The sequence below is a fragment of the Bombina bombina genome, chromosome 2 (assembly GCF_027579735.1).
Source record: "Bombina bombina isolate aBomBom1 chromosome 2, aBomBom1.pri, whole genome shotgun sequence".
NCBI lineage: Eukaryota > Metazoa > Chordata > Amphibia > Anura > Bombinatoridae > Bombina > Bombina bombina.
Genome location: NC_069500.1, coordinates 350,846,858 through 350,860,466, shown reverse-complemented (window position 1 = coordinate 350,860,466; position 13,609 = coordinate 350,846,858). Strand labels below are relative to the sequence as shown.

The window sequence follows — 13,609 nt, the reverse complement described above, 5'->3', positions numbered from 1 at the left end:
ACTTAGTACCACTACACTAAAGTCAAAATGGTACTTTCATGATTCAGGTTGCATGCAATTTTGATCAGTCTAATATACTTCCCTTTATCAAATTGTGCTCAGTTTTTATATTCATACTTTCTGAAGCACTGGCTCCTACTGAGAATGTACAAGAGTTGATAGTCTATATGTATTAGCTTTCTGTGATTGGCTGATGGTTGTCACATGACACAGAGGGTAGATTTTTTTTATTTTTTTTTTAAATTTGTTAAATCTACTGCTTACTTGACATTCAGAGTGCTATTGTCTCGCTGTGAATTTGTTGATTAGGCACTTCTATTGTAGTAATCCTTTAAAACCTTTTTTTTTTTTTTAAATTCTTAATTTTTTTTTTTTCTGTTTTTATAGTATTTTCCTCACTGCTGCTCTTGGCTTCCCTGAAGCTTTAATACCCGTCCAGCTTCTGTGGGTTAACTTGGTGACTGATGGTCTTCCAGCCACTGCATTGGGTTTCAATCCCCCAGATTTGGACATTATGAGCAAGCCACCACGCAATCCAAAAGAACCACTAATCAGCGGCTGGCTTTTCTTTCGTTATCTAGCTATTGGTTGTAAGTACCATTCTCAGCACCGATTAATTCCTACATGTGTTGAGGCTTTCTTACTCCCAGAAATCAGGCACACTTTCAAGTATCCAGGCTGTGTAAACAATAATGCATTGTCATTTTGAATGCTTTAAAACGAATGCCCAAACACTTTAAGGTTAATTCAATTCTATAAAAGCACACTACATGACTATCCTTAATATGCAGGGATTGACTTTATCACGTAGGTGGTTGTACTTTACATATAGTAATACAACCTATATGGACACTCTCTTGAATGCTAATTACTTAAATTATTTTTATAGGTTATGTTGGAGCTGCTACAGTTGGTGCAGCTGCCTGGTGGTTCATTGCTGCTGACGGTGGTCCTAAAGTTTCCTATTACCAGCTGGTATGTATATATTATACCTCCATTAGGCTATGTTGCTAGCTTACCGAAGTTTATAGTGCATGGTTGTGGTTAGGAACTTGTGATATATAGATATGTGAATGCCAGCTGATTAATGAAATTATGTATGGCTTATAAGTTAAGTATTTTTTATCATTGGCTTATAGGTGTATCTATTGATACTTATTTCACCCAATGAGCATTAGTAGGAATCACATACCAGCCAAAGAGCATTAGTAGGAAATATACAATTGATAAATTTGCATACATTTGAACAGCAATTGTTTCTAGTTGTATTTGTTACACCTGCAACTCCCTCTTTGTTATATTTTAGAGTCATTTCTTACAATGTAAAGAAGACAATCCAGATTTTGAAGGTGTCCAGTGTGAAGTTTTTGAATCCCCATATCCGATGACCATGGCACTCTCTGTCCTAGTCACCATTGAAATGTGTAATGCTCTAAACAGGTAACTTATCAGTGGAATTTTGAATACTAAGATAGCTATTGCCAGCTTGTGCAGAATACTGAGATTTTTGAGTTTTGTTTTAGCTTGTCGGAGAATCAGTCCTTGCTGAGGATGCCTCCATGGGAGAACGTTTGGCTGCTGGGTTCTATCTGCTTATCCATGTCTCTTCACTTCCTGATACTTTACGTTGAACCGCTACCAGTAAGTCATCACCATTTTGGCAGTAATACAAAGATAATCTATGTATGGTTTACTTATTTATTATTTCCTACTCTTTTCTACAGCTCATCTTCCAGATAACACCATTGAACTTGATACAGTGGCTGATGGTGCTGAAATTTTCATTACCGGTTATTCTTCTGGATGAGACACTTAAATTTTTTGCCCGTAACTACTTGGAATCTGGTAAAGAGTGTGAAAAGCCTGCAGCCACACAGTGTACTTTTTCCGCATGCACTGAAGGGATTTCTTGGCCGTTTGTGTTCATCACGTTACCCTTGGTTATCTGGCTTTACAGCACGGATACTAACCTTGCTGAAATGTTTTGGTCTTGACTGACAGTTTAACAAAATGGAAATGTTTAACTTAACCAATTCATCTTTTTTTTTTTTTATTATAAAATAATTGTTTATCGCAACTGTCTTTCTGCTGAAATTTCACCTGAACATAGCTCTGGTGAAGGCAAATTTTTGTTTTTCACACTAGTTCTTTTGCTTCCCATTGAATCCAAAGTGGATAAGAGGTTCATATGTTTGTTTTTTATACACCTAGTGTCCATTGACTTGTACAGAAAACTAACACTATTTTATGCAAACAACTTTTTTTTTTGTAGATGAAAGCATGTACAGTGTTCTGTTTCGTAATATTCATCCTTGTAAAAATAAAAAACAAAAGGAAGCAAAAAAGGAAATACAATTAATCCAGTGGACATTATCTGCAGAAAATTGACAGCATACGTAGGGATTGTGTGATTAATTTTCTAAAACTAAAGCATGAATCTGTCTTTGTGCATGGTCACAGATTTGATTTGCTGTCATTATGCTGTCTGTTTAATGGTCTATTTTGGCCATAAGCCAGTTTTTCTGCACTAAGCAGAGTACTGCTACCTCAGTCAGTATTTTTGTGTTTTAGGATCTAATTTAGCTTTTTTTCTCCTTGTTTACACCATTTTGTGTAAGAGGTAAGCCTATACTTGCTGGTGCAGAAAATTATTTTTTTTTTCTGGTTCACATCATTTGAATCCCTACCGTAGATTTTAAGGTTATTTATTTAAATGTCTAATGTATTTTATTGTAACAGATTTTTTTTTTTGGCCAGTGTTGCCCATGTCAGGGGCTATACTTCACAATAGTCAAAAATAAATCTTTTAATGGACAGATAGAAAAATTGTCTTGTTTTACAACTGCTTTATCACCTAAGTTCCTTATGCATCTTTATTTTGAAAGGTCTTTCTATATAAGAACATTTTGTAATATGTGCGTGTGATCAAAAACTTGCACTGCAAAATGTAAAGGCTGCATTATTTCTTATGCTTTAGTGCACATCATTCTTTTTATTATGCTGCAAGTTAGTCCACTGACCTGTACTAACCAGAGTTTAGGGGGTAACTTGACCTTATTAACTGTGTGCGGTTTTGTAAAATCTGTAAATAGCACATGACCAAATGAACATATTGTATAGAACAATTTTTTTATTTTTAAGTGACACTAACTATCATCATTTTACTATAACTGTAAGAGCATGTTTCCAGGTTGCTTTTTCTCAGCCACCAATGTGCAAGTCATTAACCATCCTAACTGGTGTTTTTCTCCAATGCCTTCCAACCTTCATCAACTAAAGTGAGTATCCATTGTCTTGGAAAAGCTCAATCTAGCTAGTTCATGTAGTGAAGAAATATGTTTTGTTGCTAAAGAATAAAAGGTTATGTTTTCCAATACTTTTCACTGTGTTTGTCGTGCCATTCTAACTCATTCATTACCCTACCTGATGGGCAGAGTAGTTTCAGATTTGCACTGTTTTTTTTTTTTACCAAGCCAACCATAAACCCTAAACGTAACTTGCCGACTAATCTTATGGCTAATTTAGGTACCATTTTTAGTGAGTGTGGTTTGTATATTTACCTACAAGTCTTAGATATCAATTGGGTCCACTAACCTTAAATTTTTTTTTGATATATAAATATTCTTCATATACAGTGCTTTTAAATTTAATGGGCGTAATAACCTATTCTAGTACAAACCCTTAATCTAATAATTCATCAATACTATTAGAAAGGAAAAAAATAACCTGTAACTGTTAAAGGGTCTGAAAAGACAGGGGATACAGGAATATATATATATATATATATATATATATATATATAATCTCCCTCGATTTGCGCCGTTTCAGAATAACAACCTTTTTTTTTTTTTTTTTTTTCAATCTTGTGACTGCTATTGAAAAGCTTTGGAAACCAAAGTGCACTAATAAAAATAGCCAGTAGGTGGAGCTTTCCGCTTGTTTTGCAGCAAAGATATGCAATTTAACAGCCTGATATTGATCTGTGTACACAGAGCAGACATTAGCTATCGAGCAACAAGTTTTATTAGCCACTTCCCTATAATATTCCTGTCCAGCAGCTTCAGGTGAGGGTGCATAGAATAGGTGCATACCCAATATTATCTAACATGCTAACAAAGCAGAGAACTGATTGCAGAAAAATGCAAGTACAAAAACGTTTTTGTTCATTAAACTTAGTTTGATGATGATGCAGTCTGTTGTGTAATTATTTTATTAGGTGATGTTTAGCAAATGTTTTTGTTCATTAAACTTAGTTTGATGATGATACAATCTATATTATTATCTTTATAATGATGTTTAGCATTTAAAGTCTTCATTTCAAAGCTTTAATTTCAAAGCTTTAAAAATAATGTATTAGGTGTTACGTATGACAATTTTTGAGAGGGGCCTGGAACCTAACCCCCTCACTTCCCATTGACTTACATTATAAACTGGGTTTCAATTTACAATGGTTTCAATTTACAACCATTCCTCCTGGAACCTAACCCCAGCGTAAACTGAGGGCTACCTGTATATGTGTATGTGTGTATATTTTTATATTTATTTATATATATATTTTATTATTATTATTATTATTATTATTATTGCATTAATGCAGTTCTGGAGTCCAGAACTGAGACAAATTTGGCATAGACAGGCATAGTAAAAAGATACACATTATATACAAAAGATCAACCACACACAGCAGTCATTCAAATTATATGCATAACTTCCTATATATGTTCAAACACTGAAATTCACAACCTAAGTCAAAATTAATAAAGGAACATCCTATATGGCCATAATAGAGACTTGGAGTAAACAGCGCTGTTACTTAAAACAACACTCAAAATTGGTGTGCAATGAAAAAATGTGGTACCATTCAAGGACATCAAAAATATTATATAGGCGTTAATAAGCAGACAGATAAGCAGGTTATTTTCTCAGCAAGTCGGCTGTGTATGAGTCTCGTAGCTGTTCATGAGGCAGTCACAATATACTTGATATCTTAGTTTGCTTACTTTACTCATGACACTGAGTGTGCTTCTTTCAATCTGGTATTTTGTAAATGGGTTGTTTTAGAAGTCTGCATCCAGGTGAGTTGCTTTCAAACAGCCAACGCGCGTTTCACCCACAATCCTTTGCGGCAAGGGCTTCATCAGGGCTGTAATGAAGCCCTTGCCGTAAAGGATTGTGTGTGAAACACGCGTTGGCTGTTTGTTTGGAAGCAACTCACCTGGATGCGGTCTTCTAAAACAACCCATTTAGAAATTCCCAGATTGAAAGTGTCATGAGTAAAGTAAGCAAACTACGATATCAAGTATGTGACTGCCTCATGAACAGCTACGAGACGGATGCAAGTACAAAGCTTAAAGGAACCAGTGTTGAACTGAGGTCTGGCAAAGGAGGGAATGAAGGCTTCATGTAGTATATATCCGCTCGGTTTGTACTATAGCGGTGTATCATATGAAGCCAAATTGCGGAAGGTAACGTTCCCTATTTGTTTGCAACAGTTCTGTATGACTTGCTTAAGTTCCTATAATAAATCTGATACTCATACACAGCTGACTTGCTTTTGACTGGCTTGCTGAGAAAATAACCTGCTTATTAACGCCTATATAATATTTTTGATGTCCTTGAATGGTACCACAGTTATTCATCGCACACTAATTTTGAGTGTTGCTTTAAGTAACAGCGCTGTTTACTCCAAGTCTCTATTATGGCTACATAGGATGTTCCTTTATTAGTTTTGACTTAGGTTGTGAATTTCAGTGTTTGAACATATATAGGAAGTTATGCATGTAATTTGAATGACTGCTGTGTGTGTGTGTGGTTGATCTTTGATATTTTGTATATAATGTGTATCTTTTTACTATGCCTGTCAATGCCGAATTAGTTTCCGTTCTGGAGTACAGAACTGCATTAATGCAATAATTAAAAAGTGGTTTAATATATATAAAGAGTGCTGTATCCCCTGTCTTTTCAAGGACCCTCTAACAGTTACAGGTCTTTTTTCTTTCTAATAGTATTGATGAAACCACTAAGCTTCAATGCCTTTTTCTGCTGCTAGTTGGTTTAGTCCATATGTCTAGCCCTGCATACATCTTATGGGGTTTTGTATTTGTTTTTTTGTGTATAGTTATTTAAAAAGTATAAACGGAACAAGGTTTAATTATGTATATTTTTAAGGGAATTTCATAAGACATTAAAGGGACACAACCCCATTTTTTTTTTCTTCCATGATTCAGATAGAGCATACAATTTTAATCAAGTTTCTAATTTTACTCCTATTCATTTTTCTTTGTTCTCTTGCTATTTTGTTTTAAAATCAGGAATTTTTTTTTTTTTTGTTCAGCGCCCTGAGTAGCACTTGCTTGATTGGTGGCTAAATGTAGCCAGCAAGCACTACCAAGTTGCTGAACCTGTAATGGGCTGGCTCTTTTTAGCTTACATTCATGCCTTTTTAAATAAAGATGGCAAAAGAACGAAGAAAATTTGATAATAGGAGTAAATTAGAAAGTTGCTTAAAATTACATGCTCATTCTTAATTATGAAATGGGTTTTGTGTCCCTTTTAAGAAAAACTTACTATATAAAACATTCATGCAGAGTCAGATAAATATATGCAGCAACTTTATAAGCTTTTTTTTTTTTTTTTTTTATGTGTAACAGTTGCTCGTTCTCGGTGGTAATGAACAGGCTCTGTATTAAAAGAATTGTACACTAGAAGGATGTTGGCAAACCCTAGGGATCTGTGGTTAAGAAAATCTCAGAATACTAGATATGAGGGTTACAAATAGCTGTGAATATTGTATGCTGCTGGTCCCACTTTTTTTTTTTTTTTTTTTTTTCCCTCTATGTATGATTTAGAATTTTAAATAACCAGAGTAACACAGGAAATTATATAAAAGCAGTATTGCCTCCTGTTTATCTATAGAAAATATATCGTCTTGCCAAAGCAGAAATACAAGTTATTAGAATAAATAAAACAATGGTGTTAGCTAAAATGCTTGATTCCATTTAAAGGGACAGTCTAGTATAAATTAAACTTTCATTATTTAGATAGGACTGTTATTTTAATCAACTTTCCAATTTACTTTTATCATCAAATTTGCTTTTTTCTCTTGGTATTCTTAGTTTAAACTAAACATATGTAGGCTCATATGCTAATTTCTAAGCCTTTGAGGGCTGCCTCTTATCACATGCTTTTTAAAACTCTTTTCAACACAAAGAGACAGAAAGTACATGTGGGCCATATAGATAACACTGTGTTCAGGCACAGGGGGTTATTTAAGATTTAGCACAAAACAATGCTAAATTTAAGACAATAGATAATAAACAGTCATGTGATCAGGCGGCTGGAAGAAGGTTCTTAGATACAAGGTAATCACAGAGGTAAAAAGTATATTAATAGAACTGTGTTGGTTATGCAAAACTGGGGAATGGGTAATAAAGGGATTATCTTTTAAAACAATAACAATTCTATGGTAGACTGTCCCTTTAAGGTACAATGTAAGACTAAAAGGAACAATCTAGAAATACATTTCCCATACATGAATGAGAAATGTAAGTAGCCATGGAAACATCTATGGATATTCAACTCTGGCAACGAAAATACATTTTTAATTCTAATAAAGACAATGTTTTTAATGGGCAGCATTCTACCAGCCCCATTTAAAAAAAAAAAAAAACAACAAATATATAATTTTATTTGCATTGTATAAAACTTATTTATTTTTTATTTACATATAGCAATAGTTAAATGATTATAGAAGTGATGCATTGTTCCCTGCATCACTTCCAGTCCCATAAAATATACTGCAACGATACCAAAAAAATCTCATGATTTTTAATGGCAAATTAATTTCTTGTTTTGCAACCGAGGTTTGTTCCGTGCCCTTTCATCTCCTTTTTTTATGTAGACTGCAAGACAGTACAGGAATTGGCACCTTACAAACCCTTTCCTCTCAAATTTTATGAAAGTCTTTGTATAACTTTAGTTACCCTATTCTTTGTAGCTTCCTTTTTGTAGTTGCATTTTATGGGCTGTAATTACACATCATCCCTGCCCCTCCCCTCACTATATAGAAGACCCCCTATTATTTTGCTGTCTTGGCTTGCCTTAGTAACATCAACATAATGAAGTTACTGTTTTGTAGAGGGCGGACAATCAACCTGAAAATCCAAATTTTCAGGAAGATATCGGCAATTACACTTCCTAACAACATCTTTTATGTATTTTTTTTTTCTCCCCACATAAGCAATTACCCATAGCATTTAGGCTCTGTTTTTGTATCTTGGCCCCCTTCTTTGCTGTCAGGCGATCGTAATTGGGGACAGGGTGTTACTTTTACTTATGCTATGTGCCTTTTTATATACATTCTACATCAGATATGCTATGAAAATAAAGCTTACTTCATATAGTGTCTTTAAAACACTGAAGATTGTTTGCTGTGTTATGGTAGCTGGCCAGTTGGGGGAACATTCGGTTTCTTGTTTTGATACTATTTTGGAGGCTGCTTGTTACAGTAAAGAGCACATATTTATTTCAGTTGCAAAAAAGGTTTGCATAGAAAATGTTCAAGACATTTTCCAACAAGTGGCAATCTAAAAAAACAAACAAACATCCCCCCCCCCCCCCGCACAAGAAAAAAAAAAATATATATATATATATATATATATATATATAATATTTCACTACTTTTAAGCAGTGCCTAATAGTTTGTGGCATATACAGGTTACATATTTTTATGTTAGTCTTTAGAGAGTGTGGAACAAGCACAATTAGAGGTATTCTACAGCAAAATAAATAATGAATGGCTAATATCCCTTTTATGGCAGCAGTTTGTCTAGTCTAATGTGGCAGACATTATTTTGGATGTTTATTGTGCCTTTCAAGATCCCATGAGTATAAAATATCAGAGGAATCTGAAATATCACCCCATTTTATTTTTTGCCAAGCCTCAGAGAATGGTTTCCTGGAAATGCACAAAATTACAGGCCATCCTGGATGAAGCTACATATATCTACCTTTTTTTTTTTTTTAGCTATTGGATATGATTAATGCCAAAAAGTATGGAGAAAATTCTTTATTTTTTTGTCTGGGTTCATAATTATTATCGGTTATTTGTAGAGCGCCAACAGATTCCGTAGTGCTATAAACATAGGCGGTATACAAGGTAGCAATTATAGGGATCAAATGGTTAGAGGGCCCTGCCTAGATTCGCACTGTTGAAGTCAGCTCTTGTGAAGGTGATCTGCAAGCAGGTTAGGCTTACATTCTAAGGGGTTACATGGGAGATGGCAATGGAGGAGAGGAACTGGTATTGTGAAAGGTTAGTGTAGGTTGTATGCATCCCTGAACAGAAGAGTCTTTAGGGAGTGCTTGAAGCTTTCAAAACTAGGGGAGTCTCTTGTGGAGCGAGGCAGAGTTCCACAAGATGGGAGCCAGTCTGGAGAAGTCCTGTAAACGGGAATGTGAGGAGGCAACAAGAGAGGAGAGTAGGAGGTTGTGAGCAGAGCGAAGGGGATGGGAGGAAGAGTATCTGGAGACGAGGTCTGAGATATAGAGGGGATCAGTGCAGTTGAGGGCTTTGTATGTCAGTCAAATGCATATCAGCATGGTTTTTTTTTTTTTAAAAGGATATTTAATTGATTCAGCTAATGCACTCTTTCAGATTTTTATAGTGTCGGACAGTCCAAACCTGGTTGGAACTCTTTGGAAAGTTGCCCTCAACTATCCCACTGGTCACTTATTCTATGCTCTTCCATACAAAGTAAAATGGACATTGAGCTGGTGATTCGTCCGATCACATGTAGCAAGGGCATGCTTTTTATGAACCCTGTATTAGTACATATTTTAGCATCCTATGATGGAGAGCTAATCTTTGTTTATTTAAGGCAATTGATCAGTGGACATGGTACTGACAAATTTATTAAAACTGCATTTTCAATAATGTCTGCTTAATACAGCAGTAAATGTATGCTAGCAAGCAGGTAGTGGTATCCTCTTTTTTTTTTTTTTTTTTTTTTTTAATATATATTTTCCAGTGACATACTTGGTCCACTCATGCAGGAAGCAAGATAAATTTTACAATAGGTAGAAATGCGTCTGGACTTAACAGCTATTTCTATTTTGGCATCAAACCATTGCCAGGAAAACTCGCCTAAGAAGATTCTTCTGAAGGATTGGAGTTTCAACAAGTCATATTAAATGTTAGGTACACAACTGATGGAGCTTATGGCTTTCTTTCGCATTTAACGGCTGCTTTCTTCTACCGTATAATATTCAGGGAGAAGCCTTTACCATAAGGGGGTGGGCTCTGCCTTAGTCCAAGGTACTCTTGATCTTTATGCAAGATGCACCTTCATATCCAGATGTATAAACCCTGCATCCTACAGCTGAGTAATAGAGAATTTGGATTTTGAGTCTCTGGTGGTTATACCTTTTGTGAGCTAAGAGTATTTATCTTCAGCTTATTATAATTGGAAAAGCTTTGAGCTTCTACATAACGGTTTCATAAAAAGGTTTGTGTGATGAATCCGAAGATCTCCACTTTATCATCCATTACTCTAGGTGCATGGGCTTAGAAAATGTGTAGTAAAGTGTATATATTTTTCACCAGCAGATTCTCATATGCCCTAGATATACATATTTAGTGCATCGGTGGGTTTTACATCTATTCCTGGAAGCTGTGCTGACCACTCCCTTTGAACCCTCTACACAGCATACAAACATGCAAAGTCTTTCTGGGTGGATTTTGTTAGATCATCTATCTTTCAAGTCGTGAAGACTCCTATTTAAGGCATTATTATGGTGTTCTCCCTAAATTTCTGAATCACTAAAAATTGAATGTGATTCTTCCTTTGGCAAATTTGCAGGAAAGATCTGGGTTCAGCATTTGATTTTTTTTTAGTCTCCTTTCTACTCTAGTGCCTGGAAAATCTTTGCTGTCAATTGTTGCTAGAGGGATCCAAGGTAAATGACAAATAATTAAGCACAGTGCTATCATTTAATTTGCAAAGTAATTTGTCTGAGGAAGGGGGGGATCCATCCACAAAACATAATAAAAATGTGCAAAGTCTTTTCATAAATTTTGTTACACACCCACACACACTGTCTGAATAGTGGATGTAGCCAGTAAGTCAGTTCTTTAGAGGGCACCCTGCTATTGCTTGGTTTCACACGTTCACATTTTTTATTCTCATTACCTTGATAAAAGGGCCCTTTTTTTTTCTTTTTGAATGTTCCTTTTAAGTAAAAGGGTGTTGATGAGCTGTTAGCAGCTTGAGACCCTCTGTCTTCATTACTCTTTCAAAGTGGCTGATGGAGATCCTGGCTGCTGTCAAATTAACACAAATCTACCCTAATGTAAATTTGTGTGTTGTGGTGGTTTATTGAATATTTTCAACCTACTATACTTGCTGAAGACAGGCTGTTAGTCTTCATAGAAAATAGAGAACTGCTTCATCTTTAATGCTAGTCTTAGATTAGTCATAAAACCTGGTGTGCATGGGGGCTTTCAAGCTGTGATAAAATAACAGCAGTATTTGTGTAGCAATGCTAAGTTTTTCAACAAATGTCACAGCAGTAGTATAGTAGTAAGCCTTCTTTAAATTGAAATGTTAGGGAATATGGGCATCCCAATATAATTTCAGGCTTATGATAGAAAAGAATTGCAGCCACCTGTGACAGTGCTGTCATTAACTATGCCATGTGGTTAAGCACATATGACCTGTAAAGGTTGTTTTATTTAGTTTTTGCTGTGCTGCTGGTAGGCTTAAGATTGTTTTTTAGTAAATCAATTTGTATCAAATATTAAGATGCAAAAATGAAAAATACTTGAGTATCTGTGGACTTATAGGATTATTTTGACATAATCAGCATATCAAATGTGTCTGAGTGATATCCTCAATTATACTAGTCCATTGCCATTTCTTTAATAGACTTTTTTTTTTTTTTTATAGTCATCATTAACATTCTTTTGAGTTGTGTATTTAATTCACTACTTCACCTGAATACTGACTCACTGACTAATGCACCGTTTTGCATTTAAAATTCACAATGCACCCAATAACATTTTAATGCATTTAGTGCAATATCCTCTGTAGTTCTTAGTTCTATAAAAGTTATTCAATTTTTGTTTTGACAAAATGTTCCTTCCTGCATACAAAGTTCATAGATCTAACAACTTAATAAGTGAATTATTTAGCTTCTCTTTGCGGAGAAGTGTTTACACCAACCTATTCTAATTGTTATTGCGTTTTGTCAAACTGTCCGAAAGCTGATGTCCTCTTTCTTCTTTCCTTTTCAGAACAACTGGAGTAATTCCCTTAAACAATTTTACAGAAATGTAAGGTTTTGTTGCGTGCATGTGTGTTTAGACACTGTTACCTGAAAAAATAATAATTAAAAAGCCCTTTCTCTGCATGTATTCTTAATGTGCTATCTGGAGGGAGAGAAAAGTGCAAGGCCAGCGTAATGAGTTTGGTGTTCAACAGATGCGTTTGGATTATCCACTGCTTGGAGGAGATGCACAAATTATCCTTATAAGATGCTATCCTTTTGCTGCTGGAGGGAGATCCTGGATTATATCAAGTAACAGGTCCCTCTTGCATCAAATGGACTAAAGAAATCTGAAGCAGCACAGCCAAGTTTCAATGTTTTCTGTCATGTAAATTGTCATCAGTTCATGTACAATATCATGTAGTGCATGCTTTCAGTTGTAAGTAGCCAAATGTCTGTATTCTATCATCTGCTTTCTAAACAGCTATGTATATTATGCACTTCTATTTATAAATTCATTGATAAAAAGCTACAGATGTTGAATGTTTAAATGTAAACCTCCAGTTCGGTTTCTTAAGTTGATAACGTTTTAACTTTTTTGTGCAAACGTCATTTTTTTGCACTGTAATAATGTAACTTATTAAATAATTCTAAAGCGGTTGACAGATCTTGGTGCAATACAAATATTGTGATGCTTTTTATTGAAGACAATGTCAGTTAATTCAAACGCATGTATGGCCTTTAGACAATTGTAAATAGATTTGTTTATTTCAATGCTGACATAAGCATCATACAGACGTCATGGTTTCAGGTAAATAAAAAAACATGTTCTACAATGGACACTGACTAAAGTTTTTATTTTCCTGCTGTTTTTGTAAACATGAGATTTTCTTTTCAGTCTAGTGATGGATAGAATAGACTATTACATAAAAAGCATGTAAACTACATTTTTTTCTATTTAAGATGTTTACTTGAACATGGTTTGTAGTTGGTATATATGCAACACATGATGGGGGTATTAGGCATTTTATTTTCATTGTAGATGGCATTTTAAAATATTCTATAGTTTTTTTATTAAAAAAGTGCTACTATTCTCATGTTTATTATCATGCCATCAAAAAGTGATGGTCCTAGCTTCATGGAACAAAAACTGATCTCTAGATCACATTGCAAGATACATGTGCATATATAAACATTATTGACCCTTAGACTTAAACTTTAAGTCCTAATGCAATGATTAAAATAGTGGAAAGTTCCACTTTTATGGTAAATTTTTAATGGAAAAGATTTGAGTCTCAGTCCTATTTTATTATTGTTTTAAGTGGTTTCCTAGGTAAGTATAGTG

General features: G+C 34.7%; 1 protein-coding gene across 3 annotated transcripts in view; it reads left to right on the top strand.

The window, feature by feature from the left end:
* The window catches only part of ATP2A2 (ATPase sarcoplasmic/endoplasmic reticulum Ca2+ transporting 2), a 39,794-nt gene extending 26,690 nt beyond the window's left edge, over window positions 1–13,104 (top strand). Inside the window, exons 16-21 of one of the 3 annotated variants that reach the window (XR_008400629.1) lie at window positions 388–590; window positions 890–975; window positions 1,307–1,440; window positions 1,524–1,641; window positions 1,725–3,278; window positions 12,293–13,104. Coding sequence is in view for 2 of the 3 variants with exons in the window: in XM_053701732.1 (XP_053557707.1) it covers window positions 388–590; window positions 890–975; window positions 1,307–1,440; window positions 1,524–1,641; window positions 1,725–1,994 (811 nt within the window). In the remaining variant the exon portion in view is untranslated. Of the gene's footprint in view, window positions 1–387; window positions 591–889; window positions 976–1,306; window positions 1,441–1,523; window positions 1,642–1,724; window positions 3,377–12,292 lie in introns of those variants that run through there. The other 2 variants (XM_053701733.1, XM_053701732.1) reach the window with 2 other exon arrangements.
* Window positions 13,105–13,609: the final 505 nt, after the last annotated feature.